The sequence below is a fragment of the Camelus bactrianus genome, chromosome 4 (genome assembly GCF_048773025.1).
Source record: "Camelus bactrianus isolate YW-2024 breed Bactrian camel chromosome 4, ASM4877302v1, whole genome shotgun sequence".
In the NCBI taxonomy this organism is placed as follows: domain Eukaryota; kingdom Metazoa; phylum Chordata; class Mammalia; order Artiodactyla; family Camelidae; genus Camelus; species Camelus bactrianus.
This window is the reverse complement of record NC_133542.1, coordinates 44,036,220-44,061,395: the sequence shown is the minus strand read 5'-3', so window position 1 is coordinate 44,061,395 and position 25,176 is coordinate 44,036,220. Positions and strand designations below refer to the sequence as shown.

At 43.7% G+C, this 25,176-nt stretch overlaps 1 protein-coding gene and 1 long non-coding RNA gene across 3 annotated transcripts in view; one reads left to right on the top strand and one right to left on the bottom strand.

Moving 5' to 3' along the window:
* Window positions 1-25,176, top strand: part of LOC105067533 (TLE family member 1, transcriptional corepressor) — an 81,282-nt gene that overhangs the window by 42,271 nt on the left and 13,835 nt on the right. For both annotated transcript variants that reach the window (XM_074361761.1, XM_074361760.1), the window contains exons 9-14: window positions 10,665-10,781; window positions 13,261-13,314; window positions 13,799-13,951; window positions 15,597-15,741; window positions 16,746-16,936; window positions 18,495-18,571. In XM_074361761.1, the coding sequence (XP_074217862.1) occupies window positions 10,665-10,781; window positions 13,261-13,314; window positions 13,799-13,951; window positions 15,597-15,741; window positions 16,746-16,936; window positions 18,495-18,571 (737 nt within the window). The remainder of the gene's footprint in view (window positions 1-10,664; window positions 10,782-13,260; window positions 13,315-13,798; window positions 13,952-15,596; window positions 15,742-16,745; window positions 16,937-18,494; window positions 18,572-25,176) is intronic.
* On the bottom strand, window positions 21,135-23,403 carry LOC141577464 (uncharacterized). The gene is made up of 2 exons (XR_012506413.1): window positions 23,014-23,403; window positions 21,135-21,522 (listed from the first exon to the last, which is right to left on the bottom strand). It is a non-coding gene; the product is annotated as an uncharacterized LOC141577464 (long non-coding RNA).

Genomic DNA, 25,176 nt, shown 5'->3' with positions numbered 1-25,176 from the left:
TCTTGAATTTCAGGCAGCTGTGAGTTGCTTTTAAGTCCAGTTAATTAGTAAGTGCATGCATGCTAAGTTAGCAGTCAGTGAACAGGTCAAAATGTGGTAGATACATTGCCTAAACCAGTCGATAAAATCATATAAAATACATGGTTACGTGATCTTATTTGCATGTCTCATTTTTCACATCAAATTTTTGACAAGTCTTGATGATCATTACAATGAGTATTTTCAGAATAAGTATATATACTGAGTTTCTTGCATGTTGCTGAAAACTCATGGTAATGATGGTATAAAATGGGGAAACTACATTAATTTGTAATCTAAACATTTAATTCAGTCTGTAGAGAGGAATTAAATTGTTCACTGTCTGTATAAGTGGGATTTTGCTGCAGTTATATAAACTTTAACAAGCTCTCTTCAAACTTTGTGTAAAATTTAAATATGACAGGCAGTTGGTAATGAGATGATGTGTATTATTAGTGCCTAAAATACTGTAGTATTTACCTATTTAATAAAGTGCTTTGAATTATGAAGTTGAATCTTGGCAGATAAAGTCAGTTGATTGCTCTGTAGTGCTGTTGGTTCTATTTTTATTTGTTTTTTTAATTTAATGAGGGATTAACAGCAGTCACTACAGGGCAGTGATTTTCAAACCTTATGGTCTCTGAGTCTTTATAGCCATAAATTAAAATTATTGATGACCCCAGAGAACTTTTGTTTATGGGTCTCAAATATTTTGAAAATTTTTTGGATTAGAAATAAAACAGATTGTAAAATCACTTAAAAAGATAAAGAGCTACTTAATAGCATTAACATAAATAACATTTTTAATGAAAAATATTTTCCAGAATAAAAAATTGTAGTGGAAAGAGTGGCTTTGTTTTTTGCACATTTGCAAATGTCTTTAATGCCTGACTTGACAGAGGATAGTTGAATTCTCACCCGCTTCTGTGTTCTTCTGTTGCCATACATTGTTTTAGTTTAAATATTGGAAGAAAATCTGCCCTCAGAGAGCGAGCCACGGGGTCCTTGGACCAAACTCTAGGAGCGTCTGCCTTAAGTAAGACTAAGGAGTTCTGAAAAAATTCTAGGCTGGCACATAGTCCTATTTTTTCCTGCTCTCCTTTCTATGTTGAACAGACTTTTTATATCAAGTGCAAAAATCAGGAACTTATCTAGATCCAGAGGGAATGTGGGTGTGTATGGATTTTTATCTGTGAGTCTAAAACTGGTTCACAGATAGTTTATGTTTACTTATTTTCAGTGACAAACTATTCCATTTGCTAGCTTAAGGTTTTAAGGAAAATAAATGAGCCTTGATGTAACATGTTGTTTCATGTAAAACCCAGGAAGTGAAGGTATGAGGACACACTCTATCAGTATATGGATGCTATTTTTAAGTTTCTTGTTTCTGAAAAGGATGAATGATAAAGCTAGTAACTTTTGAGAGGTACGTTTTGCTGTTTGGCTTTTGATTATAAATTAAGATTTGACTACTATTTTTCTAGTTTGCAAACTTTTTTTTTCTACAGAAGCCTACTGATAGAGTGCTACTACTGAGCAAAGAAATAACCTAACAAAAGACTTTTGTTTCTTCAGGAGTAGTAAAAACTTCAGATATTCCGATTAATTTAAAGATGAATTGCATTAAATTTTGGCTGAAGGGGATGTACTTTAAATATGTCTGCTTGAAGAGGGGAGGGTATAGCTCAGTAGTGGAGTGTGTGCTTAGCATGCATGAGGTCCTGGGTTCAATCCCCAGTACCTCCACTTAAATGAATAAACAAATAAATAAACCTAATCCCCCCTCCCTCCAAAAGAACACATAAATATGTCTGCTTGAAAGACCTGGAATTAGAGAACTGACAAGGAGTTGTATGGCTTTTAAGAAAATAATGATGGAATGTATGTTTACTCATTCATCTCACAGATATTTATTGACCACTTACTATGTGCCAAGCACCAGCTGGAGCCCTGCCTATGCTTGATGCCATTTTGCAGTGATATCTTTTAATGTCAGAGTCAAATTATTTGTTGAATGAAAAGCACTGAAATACCTAACTCATGTGATCATTGTTTGGAACATTTGGAAAAGGGAGGAGACTTGAGGGGGCTGTCTGGGAGGGGCTCCAGAGCAGGGATGGTCTGTAGACGTAGGTGGGTTCCAGTGTGGACGTCAGAAGGTCCTGGAACCCCTCTAAGATTGTATGCAGAGTATTGTGGTTCAGAGCTCTTGCATAATGCTGGGGAGAGATCATAACTTTCATTAAATTCTCCAGAAGGGTTCCTGGTCCAGAAGAGTCAAAATGGTGCAACATCATCATTTTCTCAGCAAGACACCAAGCTCAAGGAGGTTGGGTGCCTCTGGTCATACAGTTAATTAACGGAGGTGGAGATTTAGATCATGTCTTTCTGAAGGACCCTGTTGTCACTCCTATAACTGACTTATAGAATTACCACGTTCACATTTAGAACTTACTTAAAAGTAGTTATGATAACCATCACTTTATTTAATGTAAAGGTGGTGTCTTTACTTTTTTCTTTTCTAGCTCTTCTACTTGACTAGGTAATTGGCAGAGGCAGGACCAGATCCCAGTTACGGACCACCCATCACTCCACTTTTTCTCAGACGACACTCAACAATATAGAGGGCAAGGAAGAAATAAGGTGTGAGGCTGGCTTTGGGTAATACTTCCCTCTTGGCCAGTTTCTGAAAGTTTAGGTTTTTGATTAGCACGGTGTCTCTTACTGGCTCTTTAGGACTGTGGCAGCAATGGTGGTGGCGAGGAGGCGGAGATCTTAAAAAGCATAGCTTTTGGACAGAGGCAGACCCTAGTGAAGGTCTGGCTGCACAGGCAAGATTTCTCATCCTTTTGAACTTTCTTCTAGTCTCGTCTATAAAATGGTGATGGTGGCTGCCTTGCAGGTTGAGGGTTTAGGGACCACAAACAGGAAGTCATCAGACACCACAGCAGGCCTTTAGGACTATCTCCCCGCCTCTACCTGCAGGCTAGCCAGACAACAGTAAATGCATCATTAGTCACCAACACAGTTACTTGTGGTTTCCTTTCCTTTTTTAAACAATGTGAGGCTGTTGCAAAGATGAAGCCCCGTGTGACCAAGTGTCTGTTGCTGGTGTTTCTCGGGGTGTCAGCACCATGAAACTCACCCCAGCCTCTTAGGAACTTGATCAGACTCATAATACTCGAGTGCATCATAGGTGGACGGGGACTAGGATAAAGTCACCTGAATGTGACTTTATCTTGACCTGACTTACATCGAGGAGTTGCCTGGAATAAAAGGATAAAACTGAGATGAATCAAAGTCACCTAAAAAAATCTCAGTATGAAGGCACAGTGGGAGACACTGCATTTTCTTAAGCAGTTGCCTCAGTAGATTTTTCTTTCGGCAGAATTTAAAACTTCTGTGCTTCAAACAGTAGATCCTCTGGGGAAAATCAGCATCACTTCCATGAGAAGGGTAAACCCCAGAAGGAAAGAAAGCCCTGGCGGTTTCTGGCTTGTCAGGAGTGGTGTGCATCTGACCCAGGTGGAGGTGTCTGCTCACTGTGGATGCCGTAACTCACCAGGCAGGTAGCCGGGCCTGTGTGAGGCTGGAGAACCGTTCAGGTCTTATCTCACTGAGATCACAGTGAAAATAGGGCATCTTTAAACAAGCAAAAAGCAGGTAGAGGCTATTTTCTCCCTCCAAACCTTTTTTTAGGCTTCATTTTGTGTTCTGTAATGAGGAAACTTAATGCCCACCCCTTGGAGCAGGTTTTTAAAGCTTTTATTTTCTTTTTGGCCCCACAATCAATTTCAGCATTCCCTCTGGAACATAGTAGGCAATAAACTCTGTCTTATTGCTTCCGATGAGGAGAGGTGGGTGTAAGTGCCATTATATGCCCCCATACCACAGTCAAGTTCTGACCCAGTGTTTTCTGGTATCAGGGCCTTCTCTTGCAATAGAAGCATCTCACCAGGGGCTGGAGAAGGAAAAGGAACAGTAACAGCTAAGGAGGCTTCGAAAGCATGCTTTCAAAAAAGGTTTGAAATACAGATTTGATTTTTGCTGTGACCAAGGACCTGATGAGGGGATTAAGGTGTTATGAAGTCACTTAAAAAATTATTTGAAAATAATTATATTTATTGTCAGCTCCGAAGTTCTTTATTCCCGCCTGTTTCATTTTACCTGGGGAAGGAAGGTGGAGGGGCAAGTTGTGGACGGAGAGAGTGATGTCGGAGGCATTTTGTGGTTTAGCCCTCCCTCTAGCCCAAATAACGCGCTGGGTCTGTACGTCTGTGGCCACATTTTATTCTTGGGAGTCCTCCTGAGTCGCCCAACTGCATCCGACAGTGTCGAGTTCCTAGATCGAGGTGCAAGAACATGCCAGTATTTTATTTTTGTTTTTCACGTATTTTGCCTTTAAGCCACATGAAAAATAGATGTGTGCCCTTCAGGCCTGCTTCACAGCCCGCACTTCTGAGATGTGATTTCCACACATCTCCACTTGCTTCCACTTTTCACCATTGACAAGTGGGGTCCCTGTTGGTCTTTACAGATTAAAAATGCATTTGTTGAGGTGTCGGGCAGAACACATGAATGACCAGCCGGACTGCGGCACAAAGTACCGCACAGGGTGACAGCTTAATTGGCACCAGGTGTGGATGAGAAGGCACACAGATGTGAGGGGTGCGTCGCTGCCTAATTGTTTTAATGTTTGCCGAGAAGTTAATTGTCAGTGTAGAGTGTGCTAGCAAATTAGGTTCCCACTGCCTTAGTGTAACTGAGGATAAATGAGGTGTCATGAGTTTCCAATCTGTACCTCTGACACAAACACTTTTCCTGTGAGGAGGGGAACGGTCCCCAGGGGAATCAGCATGGCAGCTAAAGAAATCCATTTGAATAATGTGCATTATTTTCGCATTAGGGAAAAACTGTCTAGCTCTTGCTGTCTCTGGGAGCGGGTTTTCCTTTCACATTTGCTGCTGGTGGCTTCAAGGTTGAGCCTTGGTTGGCAGAAGAATCGCTTTGAGGTCTCAGAATAGGTGGAGGATTCCTGAAGGCTCTTACAAAGTGATCTGGTAGCACTGATGGTGGAAACTTGCTTTCTTTTATATATTCTGGAGTTTACCTTCCAAAATAGCTCAATATTGAACAACCCTTACTGTTAAATGGCTAAAGAAGAGTGAAATTCTTGGAACACGACTATACAGACTCTTCTATTACTCACTTTGAAGCAGCTGAGACTCTCCACCTTAGTCTTGAGTGTTTGGGTATTCAGAGCTTGAAATAGAAACATCATTGTCTAGAATGGTCAGAATAAAGGTAACACAAAGTCCAAATCTGGATTTTTTTTTTTTTTCTGATTCGACTGAATGCCTTTTGAAGTTCAAAAGACTCTTCTACATACATTGTAATTCTTAGGTGAAGGTGTGGTTCAATACTTGGCGTTTGGATGTTTATTTTTGCTTTAAGAGAATACGTTGTCCATTTCTACCCACTAGGTTCAAACACTGCCAACTTTCTAGTGAACTTGCATCCCCTCAGCTATAGCGGGGAACGTTCTGATGTGTGTTTTTATAAAACGTGATTCACCTAGTTGGGGAATTGTGTTCTGGATTTGACCACTCAAGGAGTGTATATCGGTTGTAATATTGAGAGACTTCCTACTTTTTCTCTTCTGAGTATCTTTTTCACTCACTTGCGTAACTGTTCTTAACCATCACATCACTACATATTAGTGCAGGAAGTGACCCTCAGGAAGCACAGGGCAACCACAGTGAACAATTCGCCTGCTGAGGTTTTAGGTTCTCAAAGAATTCCGGATTTTAGGAGGGACAGGTACCTTCTTGTGGTTCAGACGTTTTTCTCTGTTCTTACGCCCCATCTAGTCAGTTCCTGTGTTGTCTCTGCCTATAGGTGGAGAGCATGGCTTGCCAGTTGGGCTAGCTGGTCTTTTAGACACTGTCTCTGGCACTGAACATTCCAGAAGGATCTTGTTTTCTTTAGAGACTTGTCCGGTCTGCCTCTCCATGTATCGTCTTCCTTGGCTCTATTCCCATCAGTGTGTGCAACTTGTAAGATGCAGAAAATCATCATGGTTTTCAAATTTTAGCTTGTTTGGAAAACATAATGTGTTTTTAAGTCTTGATTTGCTCAGATTTGTAATATCCCCCATGGGCTGTATAAAACTTCTATTTTGAGTTCTTGTAGAAGACATAAGGTAAGTAAGATGATTCTGTTTGGTTCTTAAGAAAATTTTTAAACAAAGGAAAACTTATATACCGTCTGGAAATCTCAGTTTTGGGAACATTTGTAGTAGAAGTCTGCCCAATAATTAACAATGTTTGAAAAATTCTGGCAGATAATTAAATTTTACCAGCTGCAAGGTGAAAATAAAACATCGAGTTTCTTGGCTAGAATCAGAGTGTATCAGTCAGTGTGGTTAACACTATTAGTTCTCATGTTGATCAAAAAACTCTGATTCACAATTAAATATTTATTTGACAAATAAATATTTGAAAAGTGAATTTTACTTGATGAAAGCCATTTGGTAGATAAATATCTTTCAAAATACGGGCTCTGGGAAGAGAAGCCTGCAGCGAGCGGCAAATAAGTCTGTGGAACCAGTATTCACAGTGGTTGACGTGGCATGCAGCCAGTGCTGAGGGTACCTGGGCTACTTGGTTGCTCTCTGCTGGGGTCTTTTTTAGTGTGAATCTTGGTTTATAAATGGCAGGATTCATGAGTGGAAAGCCAGAAATTTGGGACTGTTTTCAGGTCATTTAAAAGTAGGCTGTAAAATGTTCTGACTTTTTTTTTTTTTTTTTTTTTATGTTCACAATTTTGTTATGGCAGGCATATAACCAAGTAAGTCAAGGGGGTGTGTGTGTGTGTCTGTGATCAGGAGGTGGGCTGGATCAGAGAAAGCATGCATTAGGCAGTATTATGTCACATTAGAATGTTAAGCTCAATAAGTTAAAGAACCAATGTGACTTTTAAGTGAGATTTGGAGGGTCAAGTATTTGGGTGCAAGTATTAAATGTTCATAAACCAAGTTTAAAAATCACTCTTCTGGGAGCAGAGGTACTTTGACTTAATGAATAGTGGCTTCTTGACTTTAGGCAAATCGCCTCCCCTCCCTGGATATCCTCAAGATAAAATGAGGGGGATACAGAGGATGAATATGTGCTAAGGTTGCTTTGGCCTCTTCAGAGGTTTGATTCTAATTATCTTCTGTGTTTAGAATGCATGACTTTTTCAATAACTTAAAATGAAGCAACCTCAGTTTTATTCTTTCATGAATAGTCTCTTCTTAAATGTTGATTAAATATTAAATTTTAATGTTGAATGTGATTCTGTCTCATTCTGATTCAAATCTCACAAATCAGGTTAGAGCCCTAAATTTTGAAGGACCCACAGGATATTCAGTCAGTACCCAGGTATAATCTCTGCATTCTTAACATGTGTCTGAAATGGCTCAGAATGACCATCAAAATGACTGTTCCACTCCTGAGCTCCAGAGAGCATGAGATGGTATATGAGGACAATACGCAGCATGAGGGAAGAAGACTAGGATCATGAAATGTCCAGTGCAACCTGTGAGGTTACTTTTGGGTTTCTGGGGAGCAGATGAGTGGATGATAAATATTAGGGCCCCCTAGGCCGTAGTTAAACAAAACGGTTGTCGTTGCTGACAGCGAATGAGGTTCACTAGGCTGGAACTATTTGCTTAAATCAAGAACAACAGTGAAAACAATGTCAGGGCTGGAGGACGGGACAGTCACACACAGCAAACAGGGTCCATGGGAACAAGGATGAAGGAGGTGGCTCGTCTTTGGTAGGGCTGCAGCGAGGCACCCCCTGTCTCCCCAAGGCCTTTGCTGCCCACACTCTTTGCTGCCTTGTTTGTGAAGCAGTTTTACAGCATCAAATATGATGAGACATCTTGTTTCATAACTTGTCTCAGTCTCCTCTCTGAGTGGAGCCAATTTTCAGACAAGTAGGGGTGCTAATTACCAGCCCCTTCCAAATTTAGAGGAACTTTCAGAGCTTTTCAAAACCCATTCAGATGCCCTTATAGTCCTCACTTAAGCTGCTCAGGCGGGAATTTAACTTCTAATACGGAGACGCAGAGGCCTCAGAGCTTGACAGGCGTACAGGTCCAGCCAGAGAAATGTTACTGTATCTAGCAGAAGTTGCGTGGTTCCTAACAAGTGCGTCGTTTACTTTTATGTTCACGTTTAAAAAAAAATCAGATCATTAAAAAACTGTCTTTGAACGGCTGAGTGGTTTGGATGCCCAGTGCTAGATACAGCAGGAGGGCTATATGGGGGACCCTGGGGAAAGAAACTTGAACTTTAAAATTGCCAGTGGACACCAACATTACACTGTGTTCTGCTGGGCACCTGGGTAGATGTACAGTTGAGGATACAGCCCTGCCCTTAGTGCATTTGGTTCGAGTCTGGAGGAGGAGACTTCATGAAGGGCAGATACAATCTCAAATACAGACAGGTGTATGGGGACACTGTTTCCACATGAGTGCAGGCTGCTGCTCCCTTCCCCGGCGTGTTAGCGCTTTGCAGGCAGTGGCCCCGGGTCAGAGGGGTTAGTTTTTAGCAGACATTTACTGAGGTAATTAGTTCAGGTTTCCAGCCAGCTCACCTTTCAGCCCCACACTGTGCTAGAGACATGATTCTGAGCTTTCCTGTATTGAATTGCAGTGGTTCCTACCCCCGCCTTTCTGTAAGCCTCCTGCCATTTGTGGAGCTTGAGAAGTCATGAATGAAAGCTCAGCTCGCTTCACAGGCAGCCTCTGAAGTGGGCAAAAGGGCTTCAGATTGCCTTCTGGTTCCCACTTTTGATTTCCTCCTGCGTGTGGTTGAGCAGAGAACATTCCCTTGGTGGGGTCCACGGTTTTCATAGGGGCATTTTTAGAGACAGCCATCTGACCAATTTCCTCGGGCTGGTTAGGAATGAAGACCCATCCATGACCTCTAAAGAAGTACCATTAAAGTTTTTATCATAAATGCGTGTTGAATTTTATCAAATGCTTTTTCTGCATCTGTTGAGATGAATACGTGGTTTTTGTCCTTTCTCATGGATGTGGGGTATCACGTTGATTGATTTGCATATGTTGAACCATCCTTGTGTCCCTGGGATGAATCCAACTTGATCCTGGTATATGATCTTTTTTTTGTGCTGTTGGATTCTGTTTGCTAATATTTTATTGAGGATTTTTGCATCTATGTTCATCAGTGATATTGGCCTATAGCTTTCTTTTTTGGCAGTGTCTTTGTCTGGCTTTGGTATCAGGGTGATGGTGGCTTCATAGAGTGAGTTTGGGAGTATTCCCTCCTTCAATCTTTTGAGAAAGACCCATATGAGAACATGAAAACAAATATATGTATGTTCATATATGACTGAAGCATTATGCTGTACACCAGAAGTTGACACAACATTGTAAACTGACTATACTTCAATAAAATACATATATATATATATATAAAATAAATAAAATTTTAAAAAATCAAAATTAAAAAAAAAGATACACCATCAAAGATTTGCTTCTGTAGGTACTATTGCATTAGAGGTGGTCTAACTGAAAGATTTCCCCTGCCCCCTTCAGTTTTCAGTTGGAACAGAGAAAGGTAACGTCATTGTCTATTGGCCCTAGACCCCCATCTTAGTTCTCCCACATCTTTCAGAAGTTGGGGGTATCTGGACTTTGAGAAAGGAAATTTTTGCACAACCCGGTCAGCATTGTTCAAGGGAGTAACACGTCACTGAACAAATTGCCCCCGTGCATATGCTAATTCTGCACTTAAAAGAACTCACTGTAACATGTCCTGACGCTTTAGCCCAAGGGGAGACGGGAATTGAAGGGATGTCAGATAGTGTCACCTGACCCTCAAATATCTAAAATGTTTGTTTTCTTTGGGTCAGCAGTTCATACTCGGCATATGTGAATGAAAGTATCCTGTGTGGTTTGTGGAAAAAATTAGTCCTCGTTCCTGCTTTTGTGTGTGAGAGCTGGCCTTGCTGTTGAAGATTCACTGGCTGGAATTCCCGCTCTGGGTCTTAAATTTCAGCACTCTTGGCAAGGAACACCAAATCTTATTTTCAGCAATAAATTAAAAGAATTCAAAAGAGTTCCTTCTTTGTTACTGTGGAAAATGTGATTTGCCTTTTAGGAAGCCATGCTGTTAATCCCACCCGCTCTCTCTGTGTCTTGTTAGAGAAGCCTGCTTTGGCTCTTACAGTCACAGAATACGTCTGATAGAGCGATCTCAGGTTTTGCTCATAGGCCATTCATACTCCTGACCAGGAAGTCTCAGTGGGAAAGAATGAAAACACATCCACATATAAACAGTGAGCTCCCATTTCTCTAACAGCAAACAGAACAGAAGAACATTTTAAGTGAGTAGGGCCTGAAGGATCCACCAGTCTTTGGATAGTTTGATTGCATAGTCAGGGTCTCCTTTTTAAGTGCTTTACATCTCTATAAATGTATGCCATCAGAGTCTGCAGATGAGACGAATTAAATGGAATGAAAGGCTGAGTAGGTATCACCTTTCTAAAACAGCCTTCACATCCAGGTTGGGTTTTCATGTGTACAAAGAGACCTGGGAAGAAATCTTTGATTAATATTTTTTTTTGTCTTGCAGAGTAATTCCCTCTTGGTCCCAGACAGTCTGAGAGGCACAGATAAACGCAGAAATGGACCTGAGTTTTCCAATGACATCAAAAAAAGAAAGGTGGACGATAAAGACTCCAGCCACTATGTAAGTAAATAAAGGACTTGAAATAATATTTGTTTGCTTTCTTGCTCACCTTCTAAGTGAGTATACAAAGGACTCTTAAGATCTTAAATGATAATTTCACATCCCGTAAAATAATAGCGTCAAGGGGATGGACTCTTACACTGTAGGCTATTATTTCCCTCTAGAGCTGTCAGTTATGTATCTGCCAGGCTCAGTATTGAATTTTAGGCTTTCTGCGTAGTTACTCGGATACAAAAGAGGGGATACAAAATGTCGGGCTGGCTTCATGGTATGTAGCCTGTGCAGCTGTCCCAGCCCTGCTCTTCAGAGGGCCCTGCCTTGCCCTTGGTTTAATGCTCTGCTCTCAACCATCTTCACATTCTCAATTTTTAAGCCAATGCCTGCACTGTCATTTTGTCCTGGACTTTGCAACTTTGGCAGCCTGTCTTGTGAAAATAATGAGGGTAAGAATTTTAGTGTCACAAACTGCCTTTTTGGATGCTATTCTGTGATTCATTTAGGCTCGTATTAGGTCTCAAGGCAGAGTTCGTCCTCTTCCACAGCGAGCAGTGTGGTGATAGAAGTCCATGGTAGAAATGGAAGAAATGTTGGGGGCATCTCGTTCAAACACTGCAGATAAGCCCACACAACTGGTTGAAGGAGTGAAGACTCTTGACTCAGACCTAGAGAAAACCACATTCTCTCAGAGAGCAAACCCAGCCAGACGGCCATTGGCTCTGGGCTCGGGGTCATGAACATGCGGCTGACAGATGACTTGTAGTGTCCTTGTGTGTCCCTGAGTGTCTGTTTCAGGATGGACGAGTTCTTGGGAACAATGTGAGAGTAGAATGTGAATTAGGCCACTCCCTGTTGCTCCTGGAGGAAGAAGTGTCTACCTCTGGCCGGCTGGTGTGGAGGTTTACACGCCAGACCTCTGCCTCCTGCTGGCTGGTGCAGGCCGATAGCTAACGATACATAGCCTTTGTTGAGCAACGTGTCAAGTTAGTGCCGGGTCCTGTGTGATTCTGCAAGACTTGTTTCGTTTAACTCTGAAAATAACCCTGTGAGTTTGGTACCATCCCTCTCTTTCATCAATAAAGGAACTGAAGCACAGAGCTTTTAAGTGATTTGCCCAAGGTCAGAATTAGTGGCAGAGCCTGGAGGCAACTCTTAATCACTACGTTAGGATTCCTGAAGGGAGAGTTTAGGATTGAATATTTTGCCAGGGGTCCTCAAATTGGTCCATACTTTGTACCATAATAACATCCTAAGAACCCAAGTTATTGATCTTCATCCCTGTCCCAAGCCATGTAGCACATACTTGCCCAGAGCCAGTGTCCCACACTAGTACTTTTATATATGGCATCTAGGCAAGAAAGTCGATGGTTAGATAAAACATTTGAGACATGAGTTTAAAGTTGAGGGTAACTTTCTAGCTGGACTTGGAGGCCACAAAAAACTAATGGGTAATATTTTCACTTGTACTGATCTTTCTCAAACATTATTTGTGTATTCTTAATTGACAGTGACATCAGTCAAAGAATGGTGTAGATCATAAGCTAGGGGCCTCCTTTTTGAGAATTAAGACCCATTGCAATAACCTGTTTTTCCACATGTCCATTGTATTACTCTGCTCTAAAGGACATAGAAGACCTTTTGGCTAAAAAAGTAGTCTTCTTCAGCCTGCCTTGAACTTGATGTAGGAATGCTCACATCATTAAATTGAACAGCTCTTCTGAAGCTTTTTCCAACTCAGTGCAATTTTGGGGTTTCCTCTGATTAGCAAATTTTATGGTTTTATGTCAAGATAATAAAAGGCTATTGCAGGATGCCAGTGCCCTCCGTATAACTGCCAGCCTGTCTTCCTTCCATCTCCAGAATATCCCAAGCTGATTGCTAAAGAGCTTTCTTCTTAGCATGAGGTTAGGTCTAGCTATGTTATTCCAGCCAGAAGCTAGCTTTATTTGTAGTTTTTTGTCTGCTTTGATTTTTTGCAGGAACTGGTAACCTACGGGAACAAGGTTTAAGTTTGTCTTTATAATTATGAATTCCCTATGAACACTAGAGTTGTTGGCAGTCTTCAAGATGATACACGTAAAAGCAATGACATGAAATTGTGTTCTTAATTTGAAATCCAGTGGGAAAAGCTCTCTGAGATAAGGGCATGTGAATTTCTAATTGTAAGAGAGATTCAGCTGTTGCAAACATTTATTGAGCCATTATTACGTGCCAAGTTGTACAGCTTGCCTTCACCTACGTACACACGGTGAGTGTATAGCTGGGGTGCTGCTGCAACAGAATTCCTGCCTGGGGCTTTGCGCCCCCCAGGTCAGATGAGAAGGGGAGAAGGTGGTAGTAAATACCAGGGCTGGCATTTTGGAAGGGAGCCTGTAGGCGTTCCCTAGGTTGTTTTCTAGTCTGTGTCTGCTACCAAAAACTAGAAATTTCATGGATCCTCAAACTCTTGAATAACTGACGTTAAAAAAAATTTTTTTTTCAGGACAGCGATGGTGACAAAAGCGATGACAACTTAGTTGTGGACGTATCTAATGAGGTAACCATCCTCTTAATCAGACTATTTCAGAGTAACTTGTGAGGGAAAGGAAGTGGAGCCACCATGCTTTGGTCTTTTGTAACTTTACACATTAAGAATTGAATGGTTCATGGAAGGAACAGTCATAGTCTAAAACCAACACAAACTTTTGATTCCTTTTTAAAAAAAATCTGCCAAATCATTTTGGATTCCTAAATTGGCACCTGGTGTTCCTTTCTGACCTGTGCCCTCTGGGCAAAGTGTTTGAGCACGAGATGGGGATATTATTGTTTCTAGATATTGTTTGCTTTATTGTGTTTTCATGGGTGCGCCTGCAAACACCATCGTGTTCATGGTAACAGCGGTGCTAGTCAGGTGCACACCCTCAAATCCCCCGAATTTAGAGGACTTGCAGCACTCCCCGTTAGTGTGGAAATGGAGTGTGGAGAGGGGAAGACCCATCGTTAGGAGAGGAATCAGGAGACCTTTGCTTGTGCTCGCTCAGGACCCCTCGTCTCCGCGAGCCAGCCCCGCCCACTCCCCCAGGGAAAACGGGATCGACAAGACCCGCCTGCTGAAGAAGGACGCTTCCAGCAGCCCGGCGTCCACGGCCTCCTCGGGAAGTTCCACCTCTTTGAAATCCAAAGAAATGAGCTTGGTAGGTAATAAGAACTGTCACTTGCCTATTTAGCAGTTTAGTTGTCTCTGGGAGCCAGAGATTCTCTAAAGTATTTGATTTTTTTTTTTTAAATAGAGGTACTAGGGATTGAACCCGGGACTTCGTGCATGCTAGGCGTGTGCTCTACCACTGAGCTATTGCCCTCTCCCTAAAGTATTTGAAGTGTGCATTTTTTACTGATAGAGAGTTATTTATATATATTTACATATATGTGTGTGTGTGTGTGTGTATATATATTTTTTTTTTTTTAAATTTTTCATTGCTTGCCTGTGAGTGGCAGGATGCTTTTTTTTTAAATGGAGGTACTAGGAATTGAACCCAGGACCTCATGCATGCTAACCATGTGCTCTGCCACTGACCTATACCCACCCCCTGAGGTTATATTTTAAGTGTTTAAAAGTGAAATTCATCATTCTCTCCACCTCCATGGCAATTCCTTCTCCCCTCTGGATCAGCTAATTGGGCCGTGATTAGGGAGAGGTAACAAGCTTCCAGGCCATTGCCATCTCACGTGGGGGATATGCTCCTGGCACAGGCTCTCTGAAGCTTCCTCGCTGACAAATGGTTCAAACACCTTAGGTACTGAGAAGCCCTCATTTTCTTAAGTGGTGCAGTTCACCTAGTTTTAGACTGACCTGTCCTCGGGCTACGTTGTGATTGGGTTGCTGGGCGCACGGTGATGTACTCAGGGCGGCACCAGGGGAAGGGGGTGCATCAGGCCCATTCTTGCTTTCAGTCACTCAGCAAACAGTGTGGAGTATGTCATCTCTTCACTCACAATAACCACACCCTAACAACTGTGCAGGGAATCCTTACATGGTCCCCTGAGGAGTTATCCCATTTCACTGATGAGGAGGAAAGCCAGAGGAACTTGCAAAGTTTACACAGCTTGTTGGATCCAAGACCAGAGGGAGCTGGGGTCTCTCTGGTTCATGTTTTTTGCACTTTTCAGACTGTGATTAAAAGGACATGAAGGGTTCAGATGTGGAAGAAGATGCCCTGTAACCCTGTTACTGTCTTGACTCCTGAAGGCCCCTGCAGTCGTGGGTCCACACTGGTTATGTAGGCAAGTGGGTGGTGTACTGCTTAACGACAGTTACTTTTTTAGGCACATCTCTCACAGTGAAAGGACTAGGTCTAGGGTTTTGCCTCTGAGTTGCTGTTTTGTGCCTCTCAAACTGAGGGCCCCTCATTCTCACCATTAGTCTCAACCCCACTGCCACCAAAAGGCAAGAGTAGAAAGGAGATCCTCCCTCTGACATTCCCGGTGACCGGGGCATTCGTTTCTGATGCCCGGGAACTTTCCTCCGGGTGGTCATCATTCTATCTTGGCCTAGATCCAAAGTCCACAAGCCTGATGGAAAAATACTTTTTAAAATAAAATCTGCGGAGGAAGAAGTGTGATCATGTTCTGTGTCTCTAGCTAGAGTTTTAGTTCTGGCAGGAAGAGGAAAGGTCAACATTTCTCGCTCACAAGTTAATGCTGTCAACATTGTGTGGATTTATGAAAATTGGCTGAGGGAGTTGCTAGAAGGTGCCCAGTGTCCCAGCTGCTGTTGTGATAAATTGTGTAATATGGCTTGGATTAAAAATAATACTCATTTAATTTGTTTAATGATACCAGCATGAAAAAGCCAGCACGCCCGTTCTGAAATCCAGCACACCGACGCCGCGGAGCGACATGCCAACGCCAGGCACCAGCGCCACTCCAGGCCTCCGTCCAGGCCTCGGCAAGCCTCCAGCCATGGACCCCCTCGTTAACCAAGCGGGTAGGGCACCGCCTCTTGTGTGCTGTGTTCTGTCTTTCCCAGCTTGCTTCATCCACGCGTCTTGTGATGCAGTTTCCCTGTGAATATGAAATGCACTTTCTGCCCGCCTCCCTCCTTCCTATCTCGGAACAGCCAGGATAAGAAACAGATGTTTGTCCTTGGGTTTCAGCAGCTGCACCCTGTTCAGTCTCCGACTGTTTACATTTGGCTTTTCTTTTATTTCCAAATAATCCAAATCCTAGGGACTTCAATAAAGTTTCTGATAATTATTCTGCATGTAAGCTCCTTACCAAACTATCATTGTGTGTCTGAGTTTGCTAATATTGACTGAAACCACCAGTCTGGCCGGCCGAGTGTGCTTCTTGCTTGCTTTAGTTGGCCAGTGTTCTGCTGGTACCTCCCTCAGGAATCAGCGGTTTCTCCCTCAGTAGAAATAGGGAGGGTTTCATGGTGACTCCAGCCTCTGAATAAACTCATAACTTTTAACTTAATCTTCCTCCCCGGGAAAGGAAAAACATAACACCCTGGGCCCAGAGGAAAAGAGGCCCCAGAATATTCCTCCTAAACCTATGCTCTGGTTTACGTAAATCCAGGATCAGGTTTTCATTTGGAATTGGTAGCAGGGAATGGAATTTTTGAGCTGGAGGAGACATCTTGGAGTTTATCAAAAAAAACCTTTTGTCAAGTCAGCAGGTGGTGCGTGTGCCTTGGTTTGCCAGCTGTGAATTGGGTACAAGAATGCTGCTTATTCCCCTGGTTTCCCAGTGTTGCCAAGAGTACCTACGGAGGAGGAAGTGTTGGACAGTGCTCCCCCTGGGCAGATCCCTTCTTTCCTGGAGATAAATTCAGCTCTAGGGAAGAAGGGATCCAGTGTAGGAATTGGAGGTGCTCCCCCCCACACCTTCCCTCCTCCTTCCCTTCCGTGAAAGGCACTGAAGAGGACCCTGCAACTGCTGGGTCAGGCGGGACCCGGTGAGTCACGTGCGGCTTGTGCTTCCTTGCAGCGGCCGGCCTGCGGACGCCCCTGGCGGTGCCCGGCCCATACCCTGCGCCCTTCGGGATGGTGCCGCACGCGGGCATGAACGGCGAGCTGACCAGCCCCGGCGCCGCCTACGCCAGCCTCCACAACATGTCACCGCAGATGAGCGCGGCCGCCGCCGCCGCCGCCGTGGTGGCCTACGGGCGCTCCCCGATGGTAGGGACGGCGGGGAGGGTGGGTGGGTGGGCGCGGCCAGGGGCGGGCGGCAGCCCTGCACTTGCAGACAAAGGCCCAGTGTCGCCGCCGCGCCCGCCTCCCTCTCGTCCGCCTTCATCAGCGTGCTGCTTCATTAAGTGAAGGCCAACTGCTTTTTGTCTGACTGTTTCTGTGGATGAAGAAAGGCAGTGTTTAGGACCTCCTTCAGCGGTTCAGGGGACATCTGGTTTTCTCCCACCGAAGCAGGTTTTTTTTTTTTTTTGGAAGGCGATGAAATGACTCAAGTAGCTCACAGAAGCCTTTTCATTCGTTTCCTTGAGGGTTTTTTTTTTTTTAAACTTCTTTAATTCTTAGGAGAAAATATTTGAGAGGCCGTAATTTTCTCTTTCCGGGCTTATATTATTCTTTAAACCCAATAGCGTGGCTTACATGTAAGGAGTGATCTCAGCACAACAGAGAGAAACACAAAGGGACTGAAACTGGGGCAGGTTCTCCTTCTTGCCCTGCCTCCTCCCACTGTGTAAATGGCCTCAGGTTTGACAGGGAAGAGACAAAAGTGCAGGTGAAGGGGAAGATTGTGTAATCTTTGATTGCATCAGGAAAAGGGAATAGATTATAATTCACAGCAAATGAAAGTCCTTAAGTCATTTCTGTTGGCTGTTTGAACTATGTTATGTGTACCTCTCCCTTCTTCATTACTGCTGGTAACTTGGGGTGATCGTAAAGTTCACCGTTTTTCCCCCTCCGTTGCACTAGTAGGAAAGTCTGCAGTGGAGGGCAAGATCATTTAAAGCGAAGTGGGCAGCTAGGGACTAGCTCCCTTCCTTAAGGTGCATAAAATAGAGAATCCATGTATGAGTGTTTCATTGTTTTTAATTTTGAGGGGGAGGTAATTAGGTTTTTATTTATTTACTCATTTTAATGGAGGTTCTGGGGATTGAACCCATGACCTCATGCATGCTAAGCACATGCTCTACCACTGAATCCGTGTGAGTTTTTAAGCATTGACGTAGACCAATGGTATGAAACCTGGGGGTGATTTACATTTGGTGATATCTGGAGACACTTCTATTTATCAGAACTGGGGGATGCTACTGGCACTTACAGGGTAGAGGCCAGGGATGCTTCTAATGACCCTGCCATTCCCAGGACGAAGGACAGCCCCCAGCCGAGAACTGTTTGACCTAAACCGTCGATAGTGCCAAAGCTGATAGTCAGGTTGTCCTGACTCAGACAGCATATTGCTCTTTGTACTTGTTTGGACGGACGGAACATTCTGAGTCCACAGGACGTATTTACCATGAGAAGCTGGTTCCCAGTGCACAGATACATCGCACGCCTTCCTTCCTCCCAAAAAAGAAGCGTGTCTTGTGGTATTTAGAGGCGGCTATGTTACTTATTACATTATAATTTTTCTTCTGAAAAATGCTAGCACATGTCCCTGTTTCTGTTTCTGTTGCTTTGGGGATTTCTGAGTCTCTAGTGAGAAGTCCTCCTGGGTGTCACAAAGTGCCTCCCCTGCATGAACTGAGTCTGCGGTGCCTTATTTTGTTTCCAGGTTGGGTTTGATCCTCCTCCTCACATGCGTGTACCTACGATCCCTCCAAACCTGGCAGGAATCCCTGGAGGGAAACCGTAAGTACCTCTAACTCCTTGGTTTTGTTTTAAAGGTGGTTACTTAGTCATGGGTATCAGTGGCCTAGAATTCCAAAGGGAGCTTAGGCTTGGGCGTTGCCAAGGAGATTTCTGTCTTTTCCTGAGACGTGTTAACACTTTCTATGAATAGACACCTGGTAGGTGTCATGCCTCTGGCTTCCCCCTGTGGGTGATCTTGTGCGCTTCGTTATTTCTGGAGAGAAGCTGTGGGAGACGGGGACTAGAGGGGAGGCATGGCCCAGGGGTGGTCAGCCCTCCTCGCTTGACCCTTCCTCAGAAAGCTGTCTGCTTCGCCGTTGGGATATAGGGTAGCCGCCAGGGGTTTTCACGGGACTGTACGTGGGCAGTACGCCACCACACACCTGCAATCTCAGGAATGTGAAACGTGCTCTTTACCCAGCCCAGTGCCACCTTTTCCCTGTTTTGGGGAAATGAGATTTACATGAAAGGTAGGTTCTTTTGGATGCCAACATCACAGGCTGACCCCTAAGTAAAGTTTGGACAGATGCCTTACTCTGAGAGATCTGGGGTTACAAAGTACAGTGTGGCTTTTGTGGGTAAGCAAGAGAGGTAGGTTAAAGGGCAGAGGAGCATTCAGACTTTGAAAAGCCCCATTGGTTCTTCTTCTGGGGTTGCTTAAAGTCACGTTCCCCATAATGTTAGTAATTAGAAACGTGATTTCAAAGAATTCCTGAAGTTCTCAGTTTTTGTACAAAGCAAACGTGAAATATGAGGGTCTGTCTTACCTCTCAGCAAATACTCTATCTTTCCATAGAATAGAAGACAGCAGAAAGCCTGTTGCAATTTGTTGGTTTTTCCAAATAGTGGTACATGTCACAGGACCTCAGTGTTTTATTTTGTTTTGTTTTGTTCTGGGGTTTTTTTTGGTTATACCCTCTTCCTTCGAGTGGTTGCTTTCAGCTATTACTTACGTGACTGTTGCATATTGCGTTATTTTGAGTGGTTCGTTCAACTACCTGGTCATCCTTGTGTGGTTTTTATTGCAGCCTTGCTTCAGACAAACCAACAGCATGAGGAAAGATGGAATTTCTTACCCTGTCATCTGCTTTTAGAAAGCAGATTCCCATTGCTCCACTTTTCCTGCATTATAATATCTATTTCCCAATAATTTTTATTTGTTTATTTAAATTGAAGTATAATCAGTTTACAATGTTGTGTTAGTTTCTGGTGTACAGCATAGTGATTCAGCTATACATACGTATATTCCTTTTCATATTCTGTTTCATTATAGACTACTACAAGGTATTGAATATAGCTCCCTGTGCTATGTAGTAGAACCTTGGTGTTTATCTTTTTATATGTAGTAGTGTGTATCTGCAAATCCTGAACTCCCAATTTATCACTAATTTGATTCTTAATGAAATGATAGTTTGGTTTATACTAGGATCTAGTAGAGATGTCAAGCATGTGTGGTAACATCTCGCCTCAGGAAGAGCAGGATTGGGAAGTGGGGCACTGTTGCAAATATTTTCTTAGCTGGTAGGTCTCTTCTGATTGAATACCTGTGAACTACTATGTTGTGTGTTCTTGGGAATGCCCCCTGCATCCAGTCTTGAATGCCCTGGGGCGCTTGTGGGTATTTCTTACCTGTGGTTGCTGGCAGTGTAGCTAGCTCATGTGTGTCCTCCTGTCTGGTGAGTGGATAAAGGGCAAGCGTGTAAAATTGAGATAAGAGGCAATAATTAATAGCAACTGATGAATCTTTGGGGGATAATAGGCAAACAAGGCCAAGTTCAGCTGACCATTAGAGAAAGCCAGTTTCCAGAGTCAGAGATGTGGGAGGTGTGTCCAACTGCCAAGATGCCACCCTGAAAGTGAAATGAAAGGCAGATGGGGTGGCGAGGGCAGAGCTGAGAGCTACAGTGCTGGTCTTGAAGGCTGGTGGGTTGGGGAGGGTTAATGCAGAGCTAGTTTGTAACCATTGTGTGTGTTGACAACGTAATTAGGCACAAAGTTTTACACCTTTAGTGGATGACAGTACTGATGTCATGGTTATTAAAGCCTAAATAGTCGTGTCCTTGATTTGGGAGCACATCGGATTTCTTTGTGTTCACAGCTGCATAAGCTAGGATACCATGTGCCGAGGGACTGCGACAGTGGGGAGGGAGCAGAGATGTGAGACTCACATACCACGGTGCTTTTCTTCTCTTGGTCAGATGGTCACTGGTCTCTGTGGATTAGAGGGGTCACCGCTTTCGAGAATAGTTCAAAGTATTCCTTTGGATTCTCTTACAAATTTTGAGGTGAGCCATATTATAGGAGGAAGGGCAAATTAATTTGTATCAGAGGGAAAAATGTGCCTTGCTCGTTGTCTGGGATGTGGGCTACACAGTCTGAGTCCCCACATTAATCCATTAATTGGTGTGAGAGGACTTCCTGCTCTTATCGCCTGGTAAGTAGTGCTGCCCTAGGCGGTGCTTCTCAGACCCGCTGTGATGACAGACAAGTTTTTTTCCCAGAATGACAAAGATTCATACTCTTACAGCAGACAAACACAGTTGAATGGGGGGGGGGGGCCAAATTCAAGTCTCAATTTTTTTATTACCATAGTCAGCAGTTGTGAATTGACTCTGCGTTGCTGTGTACGAGTTTCTGGACCCTTTGGCTAGATGAGTGAGCAGCACCTCGCTGCGGGCAGGCAGCACCGAGTGTCTGCCGACTGCGTGGAGCAGCGCCCGTCCGAGGCTTGTAAGAGACATGGTGACAAACCACTGTGTCCAGGGCAGGGTGAGCAAGGTGGGAGAGGTTTTGCAAGTGTCATTCTCTGAGGTGTACCGATCAAAGTAATTTGGGAAGGGCAGCTGGAGGCTCTTCCTGGGTGTCTGATGGAGGACTGTGCATCAGGAGTTGTGTTCGGTGCTGGACGTGCTCCAGGAAGGAGAATATTCAACTTCTTGGCTTTGGGGGGCCTGTGGTATGGGGGGAACATTAAAGGAACAATAAATACTTGAGTTAAATTTGTGACAAGAGCTAAGTGCTGTGATAGGCAGACGTGTAAAAGGTAAGCGAAGTTAGGAAGAGAGGGGTTTCCTTGGGGTAGGGTGGATGCAAGGAAAGCTGAAGCTCATGCAGGAGGGAATAAGCCCACCAGGCAGAGGGGGCAGGGAAGGCCGGCTGTTGCAGGTAGAAGGGACAGAGGGCTCTCAGCACAAAGGGAGCTTGAGGACTCGTGGGCAGAGGGAGGAGTGCCTATGAAGAGCGGTACAGCTGGGAGAGTTGGTTGGGGCTGGAGGGACCTTAAAAGTGCCTCAAGTGTGAAAGCACCTCTGTGGTTCAGGTTTCCTCCCATGGCCTCACCAAGTGCCTGTGTGCCTCTGACCCAGTGCCTGGGCTCGCGGCTGCCCGGAGCAACTGGTTTCCCCTGGCGGCGTGAAAGGTCTTCCAGCCCTTGAGTTGAGAGCTGTCTCCCTGGAAATTTTACCCATCAGTCCTGTTCTTTCCCACCCTCTGAGACCACACAGTGCATCGCTAATCCATCCTCCTCCAAGATGGTTTGGAGACCATCTTGCCATGAGGTGTCTCTTCTGACTGAGTATGTCCATTGCTTCAGCCCTGTCTTGTGGGATGTGGTTTCAGGTTCCCACGCCATCTGCCCACTGCAGTCTAGTCAGTCACCTCCCTCCTGTCCTCTCTTCAAGATCTGTTGCTTAGGCATTGAGGACCCTATGCGGAGCTCACAGCCTAGTGATGGAGCGGCAACATTAATCAAGTAATCGCAAAAATAAATGTATAATTAAGGTTGAGGTAAGAGCTGTGACCGAGGAGTACTGTTTTGTGGAACCAGGTGAAGCACTCATCCCATCTAGAGGGTCAAAGGAGGATTCTCAGTATTTTCTGCAGTAACTCTGCCGGGTCTGGGCATAGCCTCTAGGTAGTGGAATCAGCATATGCAAAGGCCCTGTGGCCTTCCATTGTTTTTGGTTTTTTAAATCAAAGTGCCTAGCGCAAGATGACATTGCCACTATTCTGTACTTGTTTTGGTGTTAAGTTGATATAAGATCGCAGTAGGGTTTCCCAACCAACCTAGAAGTTTTTTTCTTTCCCACTTCTAACTTCTCTTTGTTATAAGCTTTGGCCCTATTCTGGGTCCACATCTGGACCCAAACTTGCCTTTGCTTCTTCTTTGTTTTTAACTCCCATTTTTACCAAGTCTTCTTATTTGTTAAAATCCTCACTGAGATCCTAGGTGAGTTTTTCCCTTTATGAAATATTTATCTGATCTGGTCTGTTTCTTGCTCAGAGGTCCTCAGAAGGGTCAGATAAACTCCTGCTGTGGCCCCTCTGGTAATATCACCCCAGTCTGCTATTCTCGCCTCATGTCCTGTGTTCCTAGCATCTTGTGCTCTGGCCAAATGGGATATAATCCCCTCTTCCATGAAGAGTCCTCCTCCTCCTCTTACCTGGAGCAACTTCGCTTCTCACCAGTCTTCAGTTCTTCCTACAGAAGTATTTTCTGTCCTTCAAAGACTACGTCAGCTACTGCCTCCTTCATGAAGCCTTTACTGATGCCGTCCCATAGATGCCCTCTCTCCACCAGCCCCTTATAACATCTTGTGACACTTTCCACACATGACTTACCGTCATGTATATTTCTGTCTGCTGCTTCCCCACTAGAATTGAAGCTTCTCAAGTCCCCTTGCCCCCCTGAGCTCAAATACCCATTAAGCAAATGAATATTTGCTGCGTGGACTAGATGGGGATGAGTTCAGGGTTGTGTAAGACCCTGTGATTCATCCTTCTCCAGAAGACAGTCACAGTTTGCATTTTAGAGTTATGCAGTGCTAATTTATAAGCTGTAACCCTGACTGTGTTTCCAAACTCTCAAGGCAAGATTGAATTGGTATTTTTTGGTCAGCTTAACTTGAACTTATTTTTAGTTTTAAGAAATTTATTCCTAGAACTCTGGAGAACACTGATTAAAAGAAAAAATCCCAAAGCTTAGACAGATTGACATCTTTGTTGTGTTTCATGCCTCCCTCCCTGTAAGACGTTTTTCTGGCCCCGTGGCACTGCTTTCTTCCCCATAAATACCTGGGGGCTGAGTTCTACCTGCCTCCTATAGTAGCACCTGCAGGTCAGGCATAGCTCACACTAATAATAGCCTGGCTTAAGATTCCAGCTTAGTTCCAGGTTCTTTCACCCTGTGTTTTAATGCTAGACATGTAATTGAGAAATCTTCCACCTACTTGTTTAGTGTTTAAATACATCTCTAAACTACCTTTTTGGAGTTGGAGCCTAAAGGGAAGAGAAAATCTAAGCTACATTTGGGGTAAAATTGCCTCTTAGGAAGATATGTTTTGCAGCAGTGAACAGAGGCTATCCAAGCTTCTAGCCAAAAAGACATCTCGGTGGCCGGGCCCCCCTCTCTCTCCCCTCCATTCCTGACCTGATCTTGCTTCTGATTCCTCTGTTGAGCATGTCTGGATTCCACAGTTGGTTTCTTTAGTGGATTTGGAAATGAATTCAGATTTCTTTTTACTTGTTATGATATTTGGGTGTTTTCTGGTCAATTAAATGCTAAAAGTAACATCACTGTTTTGTGCCATATTATCACCATGTGGGTTTTAGTTTAACTTCTATTTTTCTACCTTTTGAAAATGTGTAAATATCTTGGGATTATATTGGTGTTTGAGGCCCGCTCTTTTGATGTGAATTATGTTTAGCTGCTGGACAGCTAACATGTCTCTCTCTCCCTCTTCACCTCTCCAGAAATGGCTTTCTGCTTATCAGGAGTAAGTGTAGTTTGTCTGTTAACTTACTGGAATAATGCTATTTGCCTGTAGTGGTGGGTTCCTTTGCTAGGATTTTTGCATTGAGCTTTGAAGTGGCTGTATTTTAAATTTATCTTTGTTTAATTTTTTGTTTATTTGTTTTGTTTTTTGTTTGTTTCTTTTGGTGGGGGGGTAGGTTTATTTATTTATTTTTAGAGGAAGTATACTGGGAATTGAACCCAGGACCTTCTGTGTGCTAAGCATGCACTCTACCACTTGAGATACACTCCCCCCACCCCAACCCTGGTCTTACTTTTTGTCCAGGCATCTCTTGGTTTATATCTTTGCCTGCATAGCAGCCCTGTTGCCACCCCAGCACATTTACAAATTTGGAAACAGTTAACTGATGGAGGAAGTATGGCCTGGAGCTCAGAAACATAAATGCTGACTTTGGGCAGAGAACCTCCAAGTTCATCAACTAGGCCACTCTTCTTCTTTACTTTGTCTGGTAATTTTCTCTCTCATATCCATTTTAAGAAGTTCTGCGTTTGCCTTTTTAAAAAATGAGGATGGCCATGTACTCAACTGAATAAGGAAACAAAAAGTCTCCCATCCTAATGCTTTGACGTCCTCAGCTTGTAATTTAATTGTCACTAAAGCTGCCCATTGATGTAGAAATGCTGCCTTCAAATCGGGTAAGGATTGCACATTGATCTGCGCATTTGCTATTGGAGAGGGTGCCTGGATGCCAAACGGGAAAATTCCTGTGGAAGAAAGAAAGGATTTTACAGATATTATGGGTTAGCTATGCAGACTCTAAAAAATGTTAAAGGTAGAGCTTGTTACATTGGC